Genomic DNA, 17362 nt, shown 5'->3' with positions numbered 1-17362 from the left:
GATGAGAAGAACTTAAGGGATCTGTCAGTCGCCTTAAATACAGAGAACCCAGAAGGTATCATTAAACTGTTACCCTATTAAAAACAAACCACAACTTCAGAGATAAAAATCTAATTGACTTGCTCATTTACCACATGAAGAATCCATGCCCCAGTAAAGGGATCTGAGTTGCATATGATGAGGAAGAAAACCCGCAGCAGAGTTACATTCTCCTTCGAAATCTTTTTCCCACAGCGAATACCATGAAATGTCTGGAAGTCTAAATACTCTTTGCACGACACGATGAAATATTGGTATTTCAAATTCTACCACACAAACTATAATTTTAGCCAAAACTTTACACTTAATTAGTCTGTTTAAATTGTCATTAGGTGACACCAGTGGTAAAGTCCCCGCCTGCCAATGCAGGAGACATAAGAGACACGGGTCTGATCCCTGGGTCGGGAAGATCCCCTGGAGGAGGGCATGGCAACCCACTCCAGTATTCTTGCCTGGAGAATCCCACGGACAGAGGAGCCTGGAGGGCTACAGTCCATAGGGTCGCACAGAGTTGGACATGACTGAAGTGACTTAGCACACACACAAGGTTCAATTTATTTGAGGCTATAAAATAAAATATAAAACCATGACTATGACTACAAATGTTCAAAGAATAAAACAGCTACAGAAGTAAATATGATTTTCTGTTGGCAAGCTATTCCTTTGATGACCCTTTGCACCTTCTTCATACGTGTTACCTGCCCACCTGCTTTGAAACTTAATGTTGGCTCTCTCTTGAATTTAAGAAAAATTTCAGAATGAAAAAGCTGAAATTCCATCAGCTTCTTTTTTCCCACTAACTGTGAAGAGAATACTCTTGCCCGGTTTTGGGGGGGTATACCGCCTCTGCCCAGCTCTAGGAAGGTGCACGCGGACCGTAACTTGAGAAGTAACAACACACTTGTGCCACATGCGTCAAGGTCCTGTAATTTTGGAGACATAAAAGGAGCTGCAAGAAACTGCTCACCCTTGGGGAAAGGAAACGTTTATCTGAACTGAGAACATTAAAATATATTTGGACGCATTTGCTTATTTTCCTAAGAGGTAGAAATCATAACTGAATTTTTGTGGTGGTAAATTTAACCCAACTTTAGCAATAAAAAGATGCCCAGAGGCTAGAAAGGCATTTATATCTCACCATGAAGGGAATGCTTTTACTATAATTGGTTCATATCATAATTTGGTATTTTCTATAAGGGAGCTTCTATACACTATTTACCTTTCCATCTTCTGTCCACCAAAAAAAAGAATGTACATATCTCAAAGTATTCTGAATATACAACTTTCACTCATAAATACTTACATATGAGGCTACATAAAATTATCTTTAAGATCCCCTTCCAGCACTAAAAATTATATGCTGTCTCACTCCCACTAATAGCAGAATGATATAAATCATATCTCAATTTATAATTATCAAAATGTAAACATTCAAAAATAAGATTAATGAAAGTTTACCACTGTCTTTAAAAACTCTTCTTTAAAATCTGATGTACTGAACATAATTAATGTGCAATTCAAGTAATAATATAATAGATATTGGTTTTTAAGCTTTAAAAAATGACTTTAGAATTATTGGGGATGATCAAAGGAAACATATATATTTCAATTTTTCTCCCAATTTTCCAAGTTTAAAAAAAGAATTATGAGTTCATTTAATGCCTTCAGCATTTTTGAAAATAGTACATTTCTAAATCTGTAACACACAAAGCTATATGAGTCATACAGGTATGTTGCTTTAAGTTTATATTAAGTTTAAGGCCATATTATCATTAGCAGGACTGCTGACTTAATAAAATAGCTGGTTCATATTAGAAAGGAATTGCCTAAGTAACGTCAACAATCCATTCCTGAAAACGGACACAAAGGAAAATGTACCAGGGAGCCTACTCCTCATTATTTTAGATTGGACAAATTAGAATGTCCCATCTAGACCTACTAATCAATTTCTTAAAATATAACTAAGACACCGTAGATTGCCTATGTAAATATTAGCAAGTGATGATATTAGCATGCTGAACTCCTTTCCTGATCTCCCAACAATTAACATGATTGTTCACCAGTGGCTGTGTAGCAGAGGCCTGGCCTCCCTTGTCACCAGTAAAATCAAGATACAGATCCTTCTGATGCAGACATTTTGAAATATTTACACGTGACTCTGGCAGTCTAGTCCTTTCATTTGAAATGTAGCTCAAGATTATTTCCCACACACTGGTCTGTTAACAATAGAGTCCTACAGGACATAGATATAAACTTTGCCTATATATAAATCACCTAATAACTTGACTGAAACATACATGTATTCCACAAAGTTTGGACACAAACACTAAGAGGGGCTCTGCCGACAAAGATTACCGAGCAGGATGCATCGTGGCAGGCACAGCTGTCAAACATCAGTCCAGACATTTTCAGCTGCAAGTAACAGAAGTCAATCTCAAAGTGGCTTAAACTTTAACCAAGGAGCTTATTATCTCACCTAACAAGAACCCCAGAGGTTGACAACTCCCAAGCTAGTAAACAGCAGTGTCATCATGGACCGGGTGAAAGTGTGAAAGCGTAAGTTGCTTAGTCATGTCCGACCCTTTGCGACTCCATGAACTGTAGCCCACCAGGCTCCTCTGCCCATGGGATTCTCCAGGCAAGAATACTGGAGTGGGGTGCCATGCCCTTCTCCAGGGGATCTTCCCAACCCAGGGATTGAACCTGGGTCTCCTGCACTGCAGGCAGATGCTTTACCCGCTGAGCCACAGGGAAGCTCATCAGTAAACAGATTAGTTCAGCAGCGTCATCACGGACCAGGTGGCTTCCACATTTTATTCTGCCATCTTCAACATGTTCCCTCTGTCTCAGGCTACCTCTCCTCAGTAAAGATAGCAACAAAGGATATAAACGCATCAGGCATTTCATCGAGATAAAACAGCCGCCAGGGGAGGGGTGGCTGTCTCCGCAGGGTCTGCCTATGAGCCCTTCAGGTCCAACTAGTGAGAACTGTCACAGGTGCCCAAGCTGGCAAGGTGGACTGGGCCATACAGAGGAAGGAGCATCCTTTGAAGTATGGAAGAAGGGGCAGGCATGGATTTGGGGCGGGCAAAACTGCTCTGAATACTTACTTTCGTTTGCATTAATAACTAAAATTTGTAAAATTTAAGTCCACGAGATGGGTGACAGAAGCCAAACAAAGGTATATTTTCACTGGAAAAACACCTTAATAGGAGTCATTACCCAGTTTTCTAACCAAATACTAAATGATTTAGAAGTCATTCCAAAACCTGTTTTGGGGTTTCCTTGGTGGCTCAGACAGTAAAGAATCCGCCTGCAATGCAGGAGACCTGGGTGTGATCCCTGGGTCGGGAAGATCCCCTGGAGAAGGGAACGGCAACCCACTCCAGTGTTCTTGCCTGCAGAATCCCATGGACAGAGGAGCCTGGTGGGCTACAGCCCATTGGGTCCCAAAGAGTTGGACATGACTAAGCAACTAACACTTTCAAAACTAACACTGTTAACAATTTGTGGATGGAGGATATACTTTATGGAAATCCTCATGCTGACTATCATGTAAGATACACAACAGACAAGGGATCTGTATGGCTACCATCTAAGTGGCAAAACAGTAAAAAGTTTAAATAACATTACAAAACGATATAGGAGGTCCTATGAGATTAAGAAGCAACTAAATGATGGGAGAAAATGTACACCATGAGATCAAAGACAGAGCTCTCTAGAGACCGAAAGGCAAGATCTGACGTGGGATCTGACTCTAACAGGATACGGACAAAGTGGACCAGGCCAGGCACTCTGCATAAAGGAAACACTGGCCCCTGCGCCTGGGAGCAGAAAAACATCCTGGTTCAAACAGTGAGAGGTCCATGCAGAGGCAAACCAAGGGCAAACTGTCATTACTGGTTACTAATTACGTGTTTAAGACAACAAGTAAAAACATTGCCCAACCACAGTTTGGGATCTATACATATCCATTATCGTTCGCCTATTTTTTTAGTTCTTTAAATGAGAAAAACCTAATTACAGCAGCATGTCCTGAAGGCATCCCTGGAAGAGTAAACAGTATACTCACAGTGAGTGTAAGTGACAGCGTAAGGCAGAGAAACAATGTCAAACTAACGAACTGTCTGAGACCACCATGGTATAAGTCATTCCATCAAATAGCTTTTTAAGTGTTTGATGTTACTGTTTTGTAATGTTACTTGACTTTCATTTTTGCACCTCTTGTGATATAGACTGTAACCTCCTTACAGACATCTCTCATCTGCTATGTATCTTACTAGTAGTAATTATTCCCTAATTTTTATTTGGCTGCTCAAAAATCATTCTATTTTCTGAATCCAAATTAGTAAAAGTGGCCAATAGGATGCAACCTGTCTCTGACATAAAAAAAATCCCTAAGATACCACAGCCCAAGTGGCTAGCAAACACTGGTATACCTAGCCATAGCTAGAAAAGTCACTATTTAACCTTTTTAGGGTCACAGATCTTTGAGAATCTGATAAAATTCAGAGACCCTTCTCATTCAAAAATGCAAAACATCATTTGCATTTGCAAAAATACAGTATTTTGCTTATAATTTCAGGAGGCTTCCAGAGCACTCCACTCAGGCCTTCAAACTCATCAGGGCTAAGACCCCCTAACACAGTAGCAACAAGGACAATCACTGGTTATCACAGTTATCAATTCCTTTAAGCAACCCATCAAACTATTTTAAGGGTTATAGTTTTCCTCTGGCGCTGCCAAGCATATTTTCAGCTTGTGCATCAGGAAATAATAGATGCCAGAAATAAAAATAAGTCATTTCATAAGTTTAGGGCTGAGCTATTTGACTTTGAATACCGAAAAAAATCTCAGAACAATGATGCCTTTAAGTCATTAATACTACCACGTAAAGCTTTAGCACAGTACACTTATGCTTCTCATTAAAATTATCATACACACACATATATGCATTGCCATAAAAGTATATGCCATTTTTGATAGAAATACTGATAGCAGGAAATATGAATCAGTTTCTAACTTACTGATAACCAGAGTGTAGCAACATTTCTCAATTCTTTAATAACATTCCACTAGTTAATGCACACTTTGAACATTTCGGCGTTTAGTGGATATGAATGGGACTATCTGCTGGACTCATCACACAAGCATGCAGTGCCCTTCCAGGGTGAGTGACCTATGGGTCACAGGCTGCTTACCATTCCCTTGCCTACAATCTACAGTAGTAATGATCACTGCGTTCTCTCCAGCTGAGCCCAGAGAGGCTGGCTCGGAATCATTCTCCCTAGCACGTCGCTGAGCTCATCAGGATTAGCAAGTGAACTTCTTATTCTGACTTCTGTAAGTGAAGTTTCCTCTCATTCCTCTTCCCTAACAATGTTGTGAGGAAGCCATAATGCTATTAACTTCTTATATGGAAGGAAAATGAGGCTGAAAGGCTAAGGAGCCTGCATGATCCACAGCAAGGAAATGATGGAACTTGGAATCTGAATATTATGGTTTCCAGTTTCAGTACCTGTATTGGTTAGGGTTTGGGTCACCTGCAGATGACAAAATAAAATAGTGCCTCACACAGAAGTTTATCCCAGTCTCGCAAAAAAGCAGTTCAAAGGCAAGCATTATGGGGCTGTTACGGCAACTCCACCGTCTTTTTAAGGACTCAGGCTCTTCCCCACTCATTCTTCATTTATCCTCACAATGCTCTCTAGTCTACGTGATCCAGGATGGCGGCTTGTCCACCATCAAACCATCATATCCAGGCTCCAGGGTGAGAAAAGTTAGGGGCAGGGGAGAGATGGAAGGTACACACCAGCTGTGCTTTTAAAAGGTTCCATAAAACCTGCAGTACAACGTTCCTTTTTATATCACATGGGCCAGAAATTTCATCAAAATTCCACATCCAACCACAAAATGGCCACATGGCCAGATAAAATGCCACTAGCAAAGAAATAAAGAGAAAGAGATATAGAAGGAAAACTAGTAGCTTCTATTCCTATCTATTCCTCTACTATACTGAAACTAGAGGATGCAGAGAAGGTGAATGGCAGGGTCTGAGAGGATGCTTGCAGCACGGCGCCCCGCACAGTTCACTGGCTCAGTTTCCGTGTCATAGCCCGCCTGGTATGAGCATGTGTGCACACGTTCTCAGTGATACGCTCAAGAGACGATCATTCTTTTCATTAATAAATAATTCCTAAATTATTAAATTAGCTCCATTTTTTAAATTAACAAATTCCCAATAAAATAAAAACCCAAACAATACTTCACTCTTTTTAAATGGTCAGATATCTGATAGCTCACTACTGACAACAGGAGAGAATTCTAATGTCCCAGAATGGTACACAGGCCCATTGCAAATCCCAGTTCTAGACCAATTCCTCACCAGTGGCCCTGACATACCCTCTCACCTGAAGGACTGTTTACTGGCCCTGAATATGTTCCAGCTTCTTCTGAATGCACATACTTTACAATCTTGCTCACCACCTGAAAATGTTTTGCTCTCCTACTACACCTTATAAAAGAATTATTCCAATGATCCTCAATATTAGCCTGCATCAAAATCACCTGCAATGCTTTTTTAAAAAATGCTGATTCTTAGGCTATAGTTACAAAGATTCACTAGCTATGAGTCAAGTCCATAAATATGCATTCTTTTTTAAACAAGGAGCAGAGTGTCCAGGACAGGAAAGTGCTCAAGAATGTTCACCTGATGACTACCACAACAAGAAAAGACCATCTTACACTAATTTAAGATGTTTTTCTTGTAGTATGAGTTTTAGTAACTTCATCAGATCTCAAAGGCTCCTAGGAGAACCAAAGTGAAGTATATTCTTGAAAGAACTCAACTCAGTGACTGAATAACAATATGTAATGTAATACAGTGTTATTAACCAATGGATAAGCTCTAAATTTATGTACTAAATATGAAGAACAAAAACAACAGTTTAAAAAAGCTTTTCTTCTGGTTGTTTTCTAGAGAATGCTATTTTCAGGTACCATCATAATTCTATCATGATATGATGAAAGAAGACACATTCTCAGAAATTCACATTTGGAAAGATTAATGTGTGACCTCAGTAAGAACTCGTCATTTCATAATATGCTTTGGCTGCATATAATGGGAAAAAACAGATAACTGAGTAAGACAACCACTTAAATATAAAACAATACCACAGCATTATTAAAATTACTAGCAAGACAATATTTAGGACTTCCAACCCTATCTAAATTACTAGAACAAATTACAATGCTCGTAAGTGTACATTCTACTTAGATTCTCATCCTCATTATTTCCTTAATGGAATGAAATAAGAATAAACTTTAAGTGAAACTATCAAAGCTATTCATCATAATTTTTCAGTTAAGTGATCTCAGATGTGGAAGACATAACATTATGAAAGCCTCTGAGTAAATGTTAGAGGAAACCCACTTATGGACTATTGTGAGCACGCATGAATTTTTTTGCCTACTGAAGTTATGCTGAAAAAGTGACCTTCAGAAAACAGTACCATCGTAAACCAGTCAACTACCCCAAAGAGTGGACTAAAAATCTGACTGCCTGATGACTTCAGTTCAAAGAAAAAATACATCAGAGTGGCTCTGAAGAGTACACAGATGTTAATTTGTCAAATAAATTTACCTAAAGTTACTCTAGATTAGATACCCTATGGCCAAAGGCAAAAAGAATTACAAGCCACTTGGAATTAATATTTGTATATAACAAAATGCTTCTCAACTTCTTTACTGACTAAAAACAATGTTTTAAGTGTCAAATATATTTAATAAACCAATTTCATTCATTAAATATCTGAATCTTTCTGCTCTTTATTTAATGTTTGAAAAGAAGTATGTTCTACCTAGAAATTTTGTCATTTTTTTTTGTTTATGGCTCAACTGCAGTGGAAGAGAAACTATAACTTTTGTATTTTTACGAGGTCTTTTTCAAAGTGTTTTAACACATGATTTGATGGTGTCCATGACTAAACGATAAAGAGTGAACTGCAGCACTTCTCAGCCTTGCATGCACACAAGAACTATCTGGGGAAACTCAGGAAAAAAATGTCAGCGTCTGGGCCAAACCCCACGTGTGTCTAATCAGAATGCAGGGGTGAAGCGCCAGCACCAGTACTTTTGCAAAGTGCCCCCTAATTCACAAGGTTAGACTCACTGAGTTAGGGAGACAGATCCCCAACTCGCATTTGAGTCGGCCGAGTCTTCTGAGCCCCAGTGAAGAATGAGTGCCTTTCTCACAACTCACAGCTGAGTGTGTGCCGCGGAGGGCCCTGTGCTGCCTCTCAGCTCGGGGGACATCTCTGTCCCTCCCCATGAAGCCCGCTCTCATCCTGCACCCTTCAGGAGACGGGGCAGGGTGGGACATCCCACATGGGTCAGCCCGGCCTCAACACGTTCACCTCTGAATGCCACTAGATGAACCAGAATTAGGAACCAACGAATGTGCAAATTCAGTTAATTCTTACCCATTATACACACGACTCACCATTTCTCAATGGGAAAATAAACAACTGCGCTATGAGTTCAGTTGAAAATCCTGGCATACTTCCTTTAGAATTGAAAGGTCAAGAGAAAAAACAGAAAGACTGCCAAGTAAATTCATTGCAATTTGACTTTTTCTGAATAACACAATACATGGGTAAGCAGATCTTAATAGGGTCGGCTGCTTTTTTAACCCGTAAACACCTTTGTTTAAGATGTTAGACTTCTCTTGTAAGGATGGGGAAACACATGGTGAAAATCTGCTTCGTTTCTGTCATTATTGTTTTCATTAAAGCCTTCAGTCCTACACAGAATCACACTGACTTACTGTCCCTCATTCTCTGGAATGTAAATTTTTATTACACACCACTAGATTCCCACTTTTAAATAAAGGCAACAGTACAGAGATGAAGACACTACCTAAAAAGTTCCACATAAAAATGTGACAGTTTAACTTCAGTGTGTGTACATGGTTTCAATGATTCCCACCATGGGGAATTCAGTAGGAGATAGTCTTAAAAGTAACGCACTATTTCCCAAAACCTGATTTATCATTTAAACTGGCAAACAGAAGGTGAGACTAAACTACATACTTCAGTGTCAGTATTTAAAAGATGAAATCCAAGCTGTGGTGAATTACTAAACTGAGTCTAAATTCAATCAGTTTTACAAAATAATTAGCTTAATGGAAACTAGAAGTTCTTAGGCCATAGTTTTAAGAAGCACCTGCATATTCTGAAAAACATGATGAACTTTAGTTTTACTGTAACCCAATTCCTTTAATCTCTTTAATGGTGTTTGCCCAATTTCATTTTGACTGCTCCAAAGTTATATTCACTGTTTGGTCACCAATGTTGGTGAACGTACAATAATCCTTTCCACTTTATTTTCTGTCACTTCTCTTGGTTGCTGTTATTTTTCCTTTTTTCTATAATATAATAAACTAATTCATGCCTTTGTCTTAGTTTTGGAAGGATTTTATGCCAACATCTAGGCAACAGATACCCTTTTTCTTAATTTAAAATAACTAAGAGGTTGCATACTACAGTAGTAAATTTGTAATCAACCTAAAGATAATGTCTTAAAAGTACAATTAAACATGTCATAACAGAAGAAAACCCTGGTAATTACAAATAGTACCAGGCTTGCTGGGGTTTTAAACAGTAGTGTTAAGACTAAGAAAAACCGCCACCCAGTGATACAAAAGAAAACTGCAATTTGTTTTTGTGTAAAATGAGTGCCCTAGAGGATTATTTTGATTTCATTACTGAATGAACAAATAGTTACTACCTCCTTATGAGAATAGGAACTAGTTAAAGCAAAAGGATGTTTTTCCACCAGGCCTTTTTGTTTTTAATTTCTTTACTATTATTTAGCACACTCAACATTTTACAAAGGCTAAAAACTTTGGAAACCCTAACAGGGAAAAAGCTTTCTGTCCAAAAGTGAGTTAATTCTGTAAAAGCAGCCCATATATCCCTATTATCAATAAAAGAGCCTAGGCTCTGCTTGGACCCTGAGTTTCAAGTCACGGGGTGTTTACTTCAGCAATACCATCTAATAATTGTGACCTCAACCCTATTTGTGTTAAGTCAGAAGGCATGTCTAAGGGAACAGGTATTGTCAAAGGGGGAAATACAGATAACTTATATCCTTAACAACATAATTTACTCTAACCTTTTTAGAGATACGTTATGAAGGCCAAGTAAGATGACAGTCTAACAAATTCTACAGAATCCATACTGATAAGAAGTTGTTGAGAAATCTGTGTTCGGATCAAGAAGCAACAGTTAGAACCAGACATGGAACAACAGACTGGTTCCCAATGGGAAAGGAGTATGTCAAGGCTGTATATTGTCACCCTATTTATTTAACATATACGCAGAAGTACATCACATGACATGCTGCGCTGGAGGAAGCACAAGCTGGAATCAAGATTGTCGGGAGAAACATCAATAACCTCAGATGTGCAGATGACACCACCCTGAAAGCAAAGAAGAACTAAAGAGCCTCTTGATGAAAGTGAAAGAGGAGAGTGAACAAGTCGGCCTAAAGCTCAACATTCAAAAAACTAAGATCATGGAATCTGGTCCCATCACTTCATGGCAAACAGATGGGGAAACAAAGGAAACAGTGAGAGCCTTTATTTTCTTGGGCTCCAAAATCACTGCAGACGGTGACTGCAGCCATGAAATTAAAAGATGCTTGCTCCTTGGAAGAAAAGCTATGACCACACTAGACAGCATATTAAAAAGCAGAGATATTAGTTTGCCGACAAAGGTCTGTCTAGTCAAAGCTATGGTTTTTCAAGTAGTCATGTATGGATTTGAGAGTTGGACTACAAAGAAAGCTGAGTGCCGAAGAATTGATGCTTTTGAACTGTGGAGTCGGAGAAGACTCTTGAGAGTCCCCTGGACTGCAAGGACAGCCAACCAGTCCATCCTAAAGGAGATCAGTCCTGGGTGTTCATTGGAAGGACTGATGCTGAAGCTGAAACTCCAATACCTGGGCCACCTGATATGAAGAACTGACTCATTGGAAAAGACCTGATGCTGGGACAGATTGGGGGCAGGAGGAGAAGGGGATGGCAGAGGATGAGATGGCTGGATGGCATTACCCACTCGATAGACATGAGTTTCAGCAAGCTCCAAGAGTTGGCGATGGACAGGGAAGCCTGGCGTGCTGCGATTCACGGGGTCGCAAAGAGTCAGACATGACTGAGGGACTGAACTGAACTGAAGAAGTTGTTGGTATAGATATAATCTAAGTCTTCATTTACTTGTATCATTTATAAGTTAATAAACACACAAAAACACATACATACAATTATTTTCCTGCAAAGTATCTACTGCACAAAAGGAGAAAGCAAGATATGTGGACACATGATAACCAAAACACATATGCCAAAGGATGCAGTCATGTTGATAAAAGTAGTTCACAGCTATCATTTGACCTATGTGATATTTTTCAAAATATTTTACACATACATAGAGCATGCTCTGAGAGAAAAAGTAGATATTATGTAAGTTAATGTAGAACCATATGATAAAAAGAATAACTTAGGTCAGACCAGTTTCTAAAAAACAGAGATTACCATCTTACTTTTTAAGATAATTAACTACATTCCGAATAATCTATCCTGACTTTTATTGGTCAATTCTCAGTTAAGGCTTTAACTGTGGAAGGATATTTTACTAACTCAACAGTGTATAGCTGTCCCTAGGTTTCTGCAGCACCCCTACTAAAATCTGCAGCGTCTCACCAAGTTCCTTAAAGAGAACAGTGCAGTATTTGCATATAACCAATGCATACCCTCCTGTATGCTTTAAATCACTTATCACACCTCATACAATATAAATGCCATGTAAACAGTTGCTAGACACGTGGCAAATTTAAGTTTTGCTTTTGCTGGACCACTCTGGATTTTTTTTCTTTCAATATTTTCAATCTGCAGTTGGTTGAATTCATAGATGCAGAACTTTGTGGAAATAGAGAGCTGACTTTATCTTCCAATCTCAACTTCATTAAGGAGATTATAGTTTACTGTAATATTTTTAAGTATTTAAAATATTAAACAGTGGAAAGTCTGAGGCAGCCAAAATTAAAACCAGATTTATGTATAACACAACCAACCCTCTTTTATTAAAAAAAAAAAAAAAAAAGAAAACAAAAAAGCATAGCACTTTGTCTTTTAAAAATTGTTTAGGGAACTCAGGGATAGTTAAACTGCAGACATGATGTATTTATACCTCTCTGGCATTTAATCCTGTTCTCCTTTGCACTTTATTTTAATCCCATTCAATAATAAAGTTACTTAAGGAATATTTGAAAATTACTGAACACAACTTAAATTTTTAAAAAGAGCTTAAAATGTCACTACTGTCTCAAAATTTAAAATGATAATATGACTTAAAAAAAAAAAAGATAGATAGCTTAGTGGTTAAGAGGACATGCTCTCAAGTTAGAATGTCTGGGCTAATTCCAGATCTGGCCCATGTAAGTTGGCGAACTTTTTCAAGTCCTCTTCTGTATATGGGGGCTTCCCAGGTGGCGCTAGTGGTAAAGAACCAGCCAATGCAGGAGACATAAGAGATATGGGTTTGATCCCTGGGTTTGATCCACTGGAGAAGGCATAACAGCTCACTCCAACATTCTTGCCTGGGAAATCTCATGGACAGAGAGCCTGGCAGGCCACAGTCCATGGGGTTGCAAAGAGCTGGACATGACTGAAGCGACTTAGCATGCACTGTATATAGAGATAAGATGACCACCTCACTCAAAGTGTTCTCCTAAGCATATTACACACATTAACTCATTTAATCCCCTCAATAACCCTATTGTTATCATGCTCATTTTCTAAATAAGCTAAACAATACCAGGGAGGTTTTGTAACTTCCCCAAATGGTGAAGGGTGGCAGACACCAACCCAAAATATACCACTTTGGCATAAAGATTATTCTGAGCTAAACTTGAAAAAACATCAGGTGCAAGAAGAGCACTCTGTCCTCTCCTTTTCTTCCTGAGAGCAGGAGATAAAAACAAAACAAACAAACAAAAAACTTTCTGGAAGATTCTAGGAGGAAAAAAAATCATAGAACAGTAGTAACCCAAGGATTTTTCATGGAAACTGGTGGAGAGGTTGGAGCTTTACACCTGGGGAAGACAATGGCACTAAACCGAGATAAGCCTCAGTAGACACGGCAGCTGAAGGACCAGGAGGCCTCAGTCAACATGCGGGGGTCTGCTCTTGCTTGGACCATTGGAACAAGGGTGTGGTGCCCGCCGCACCTGAAATTAAATTGCAGTCCTGAGCCTGGGGCAGAAGTGATGCCTCACTGTCACTGTTCAACCGCAGGACCCACGATGCGGGAGCTGACACCAATCCCATTCAGCCCACGATGGCCTGTGAAAACCCTCAACATGCAGCGTGTCAGCTTATGGGAAAGGCACCATCAGAGCTGAGACGATTCAGACGGAGCAGCTGATATGCGAAGCCACACTTGAGGAGGTAATGGCTGCAGGTTCCCTCAAGAATTAGCAAATCTGGGCATTTCTGTCTTCTGAGCCTCAGTTAAAGACCACTACTTAAACTACTCTTTCTTAGAAAGGCAGGGTCCACAACAGAAGCTTCACCAGTTGGGGCAGAACACCCTGGAAACAGGGCCCCTGCTGGGGTAGTTATAAGACAGGCAGTGAAATATTTCATGCTATAAGCTACCAGACACTGGAGGAGATTTTAGAAACAGCAGCCCGAGCAGCTTTTGCAGCTGTGGTTAAAACTTGTCTCTGCAATGCTGCAAGTGGCAGGCCACAGAGGAAGGCAAGACGGATCCAGAGTTCTCCAAGTACAGCTGCAGAAGCTGTGCGTGCTCACAGACACGTCAGGGCACTATTTCTAATCACGAGACAACAGAAAAATACAGCTGTCCACATGTGCATTAAAGCTGTGTGCTAGGTCACTCCAGTTGTGTCACTCCATGGGACCCCACGGACTGCAGCCCACCAGGCACCTCTGTCCACCTCTGTTCTCCAGGCAAGAATACTAGAGTGGGCCGCATGCCTTTCTCCAGGCTACAGAGGTGTTCTAAAACAAGAAATACAAGAATACAAGAAATACAAGAATCAGGCTTTGCTAGAGCAAATCTCTGAAAGAAGAATTTACTGTGAAACTCCTGAAGAGGCAGAAACATCACAGGAGAACAGACGCACCCCTGAAGTTTCTTCTGTTAGTTGGGCTAATTCGTCAGGTAAAAGGGAAGCAATGCTGGCAGCATTAGAAACAGAAGTGGGGGATGACAGAGCCGGTTCTGTCTTAGAAGCCAAAGCACAATTTCCTGACACTGTAAGAAGGGCCAGAGAAACAGCTGGGTTGGTGGCACCCCCCTTATCCCAGCCAGGAGGCTCCCCAGAAATACCACCCACCCTGGTCAGACTATGCCCCACTCCTTTTGCCTCAGACGTAGCGGATCCGGTCAGAGAGAAAACAGCTCTCACCACTCTTAGCTACGGCGCCTGTTCCATGCCCCAAGAAGCAGATCCAGGAACCCACAGGCCTACCAGAACGTGACTGTGGAAAAGATCGGGTATTTTATGGTAACATTTAACTACAAAGAAAACTCTCCTCTGGTCTCCCAGAGATTAAGGCCAAGAAGTGGAAGAGGGCCAGAGGGGTAAAACCCCCGTGTCCTTACTGCAAGAGGCCAGATGCTGAAGAGAAGTGCTGAAGAGGCAGAGATCCACCCACCCATTCTGAACACGTGGGGTCAGAGGCGTGGTGTGAGCCTGGCTCTTAGAAGGCCTAGCCTCAAGGTTCAACACAACCAGCAAACTCAAAGAGCCGTCTTCCAGTTGTCAAGACACACAGCCTCTGCCAACGCCAGGGGACCTCGGACTGACTAAACAATATATAAAGAGAAGAGGTAGGGAACAGAATCTACAAAGGGAGACCCTGAGAAATACTGTCAAGAGCAAATCCTCTCAGATAAGGAGCTGAATTTGGCAGAAGGACATCCAGGTAGACGAGGACGGGTGTTACAAGCGGACACTAGGTTTTAGTTCCTCCTCAACGCCCTATGAGAAGACAACTGCTGGGAAGAACTATCCAAAGACTGCCTCTTTGCGACTGGCAAATACCATGAAGAAAATGTCATTTTTCAGAATTCCCCTTGGGAAAAGCATAATATCTGGTTGAAAGGAATATTTTTTAAAGCCACTAAAATCATAACAACTAGCAGGTGTTAATTTTATAACAGAAAATAAACTAGTCTTAAGATTTAGGAGACACTATTTAACATATTTAGATTTTAAAGTGTACTTCAAAACTCTTGATGAGAATGGAAACTGGTGTAGCCACTATGCAAAATAGTATGGAGGTTCCTTAAAACACTAAAAATGAGCTACCATATGATCCAGCAATCTCACTCGTGGGTATGTAGCTGGAAAAAATGAAAACACTAATTCAAAAAGATACATGTACCCTAAAGCTCACAGAAGCACCATCTATAATAGCCAAGACAGAGAAACCCAAGTACTTAGCAACACACGACTGGATTAAGAAGATGCAATGCACACACACACACACACACACACACACAGAAAAAAGAATAAAAAGTCATAAAAAAAGAGTGAAATTCTGCTATTTCCAACAACGTGGATGGACCCAGAGAGCAATATGTTTAGTGAAATAAGTCACAGAAAGACAAATACTGTATGACATTACTTAAATGCAGAATCACAAAAATAATACAAATGAAGCATTTGCAAAATAGGAAAAACTCACAGATACAGAAAAAAAATAGTTACCAAAAGGGAGAGGGAAGGGCAAATTAGGGGTATGGGATTAAGAGATAGAAGCTACTATATATAAAAAAAAAGATAAGCAACAATGATATACTGTACAGCATAATTATAGCCATTATGTTATAACAGTTATTATCTTATAGTAATATTTATTGGCACTAAATCTGTGAAAATATTCGATCACTATGTTCTACCCTTGAAAGTTAATATAATATTGTAAATCAACTCTACTTAAATAAAAAAATTAACGTACCTCATTCAGCAACTATTTACTGGATGCCTAATTTAATTTCAGAAGCTAATTTATAAGCAGCACTAAGCCCTGCTTCTTCAAATTTGAATTTATCAAGAATTCTTCAAGACTTCTGGCTTTTCGTAATTAAAAAGGATGACTCACTTACTGGATAGAAAAAATGGGATGATTTTATAAATTGAACCTGAAGGACACACCCGAACTGATATACAAGAAAAGTCTGATTTGACGACAATATTTCAAGTGATTAATGATCCATATTTTTATAGATTTTATATACATCAACTAATTCTGGAATTAGTAGAAAAATATTAAAAAATCAATCATATAACTTTTCAAGTAATCTTTTAAAGCAAAAATCATTCATCTAATAATGCAGCTTCAATCCCTGGGTTGGGAAGATCCCCTGGAAAAAGGAATGGCAACCCACTCCAGTATTCTTGCCTGAAGAATCCCATGGACAGAGGAGACAGGTGGGCTACAGTCCACGGGGTCGCAAGGGTCAGACATGACTTAGCCACTAACAACAACAACAAAATCCTAAAAACACTCACCTAAAAGGACAAAGCCATCTGCTTCTGTCTCTGGTACCGACGGCTTTTTAGATTCTGGAGGCTTTCTGAAGAAGTGAAACATTGCTGCTTCTGCTGTTACCTGAAATAGAAGCAAACACCATATAATGTCAAATTCAGTTGAAACTCTCACCCTTCTTAGTAAAAAGCCAAATGTAAAGAGATCACAATAAGGACTTTTAGGAATTCGATCCCCAAACTTAAGAACACAAGCCCTCTTTAGGTAACAGAAGTATCAGAAGACAAACCAGAATATCGGGAGCATGGACTTCCAGGTTCAAACCCTGTGTGCCTTGAATCCTGCAACCTCTCTCAACTTCTGAACGTGTAGGAAATAATCCAAGAAAACACTACAAGTAAAACTAAAATTAACAGATAATAACAAGTCTGAAAGGATCCCACTAACCATTAACTGGACACTGGACTGAGGAAAGGGGAAAAAAAGCAACCCAAAAACACCTCTCCAGATTTCTTATCATGCCTCATGAAGCTGAGGCCACCTGAGAAAAGAAAAGCAGGCACTACACACACCGTCCAGAGCTGGTTATCTGATTCAGACACCCAAGGGCTGAATTCACTGCAAAACTGCAGCCACATTTAAATCCCTGTCAGTGCAAATATCTGTACTGGTGAGACTGTTGTGCACTGCCCCCTACAGACACACACACTCCCCCTCTCTCCTCTTTGTCCTTCCATCTGTGTA

The 17362-nt window shown here is 39.8% G+C and overlaps 1 protein-coding gene and 1 non-coding gene across 4 annotated transcripts in view; both read right to left on the bottom strand.

The window, feature by feature from the left end:
• The window catches only part of UMAD1 (UBAP1-MVB12-associated (UMA) domain containing 1), a 339161-nt gene that overhangs the window by 293059 nt on the left and 28740 nt on the right, over nt 1–17362 (bottom strand). For all 3 annotated transcript variants that reach the window (XM_065939072.1, XM_065939073.1, XM_065939074.1), the window contains exon 2: nt 16642–16741. In XM_065939072.1, coding sequence (XP_065795144.1) covers nt 16642–16723 — 82 coding nt within the window. In that variant the 5' untranslated portion in view covers nt 16724–16741. The remainder of the gene's footprint in view (nt 1–16641; nt 16742–17362) is intronic.
• Nucleotides 2721–2793, bottom strand: TRNAC-GCA (transfer RNA cysteine (anticodon GCA)). Its single transcript has one exon. It is a non-coding gene; the product is annotated as a tRNA-Cys (tRNA).

The sequence above is a fragment of the Muntiacus reevesi genome, chromosome 6, assembly GCF_963930625.1.
Source record: "Muntiacus reevesi chromosome 6, mMunRee1.1, whole genome shotgun sequence".
In the NCBI taxonomy this organism is placed as follows: domain Eukaryota; kingdom Metazoa; phylum Chordata; class Mammalia; order Artiodactyla; family Cervidae; genus Muntiacus; species Muntiacus reevesi.
Note: the sequence above shows the minus strand (reverse complement) of the source record. Positions and strands in the feature narration are given on the sequence as shown.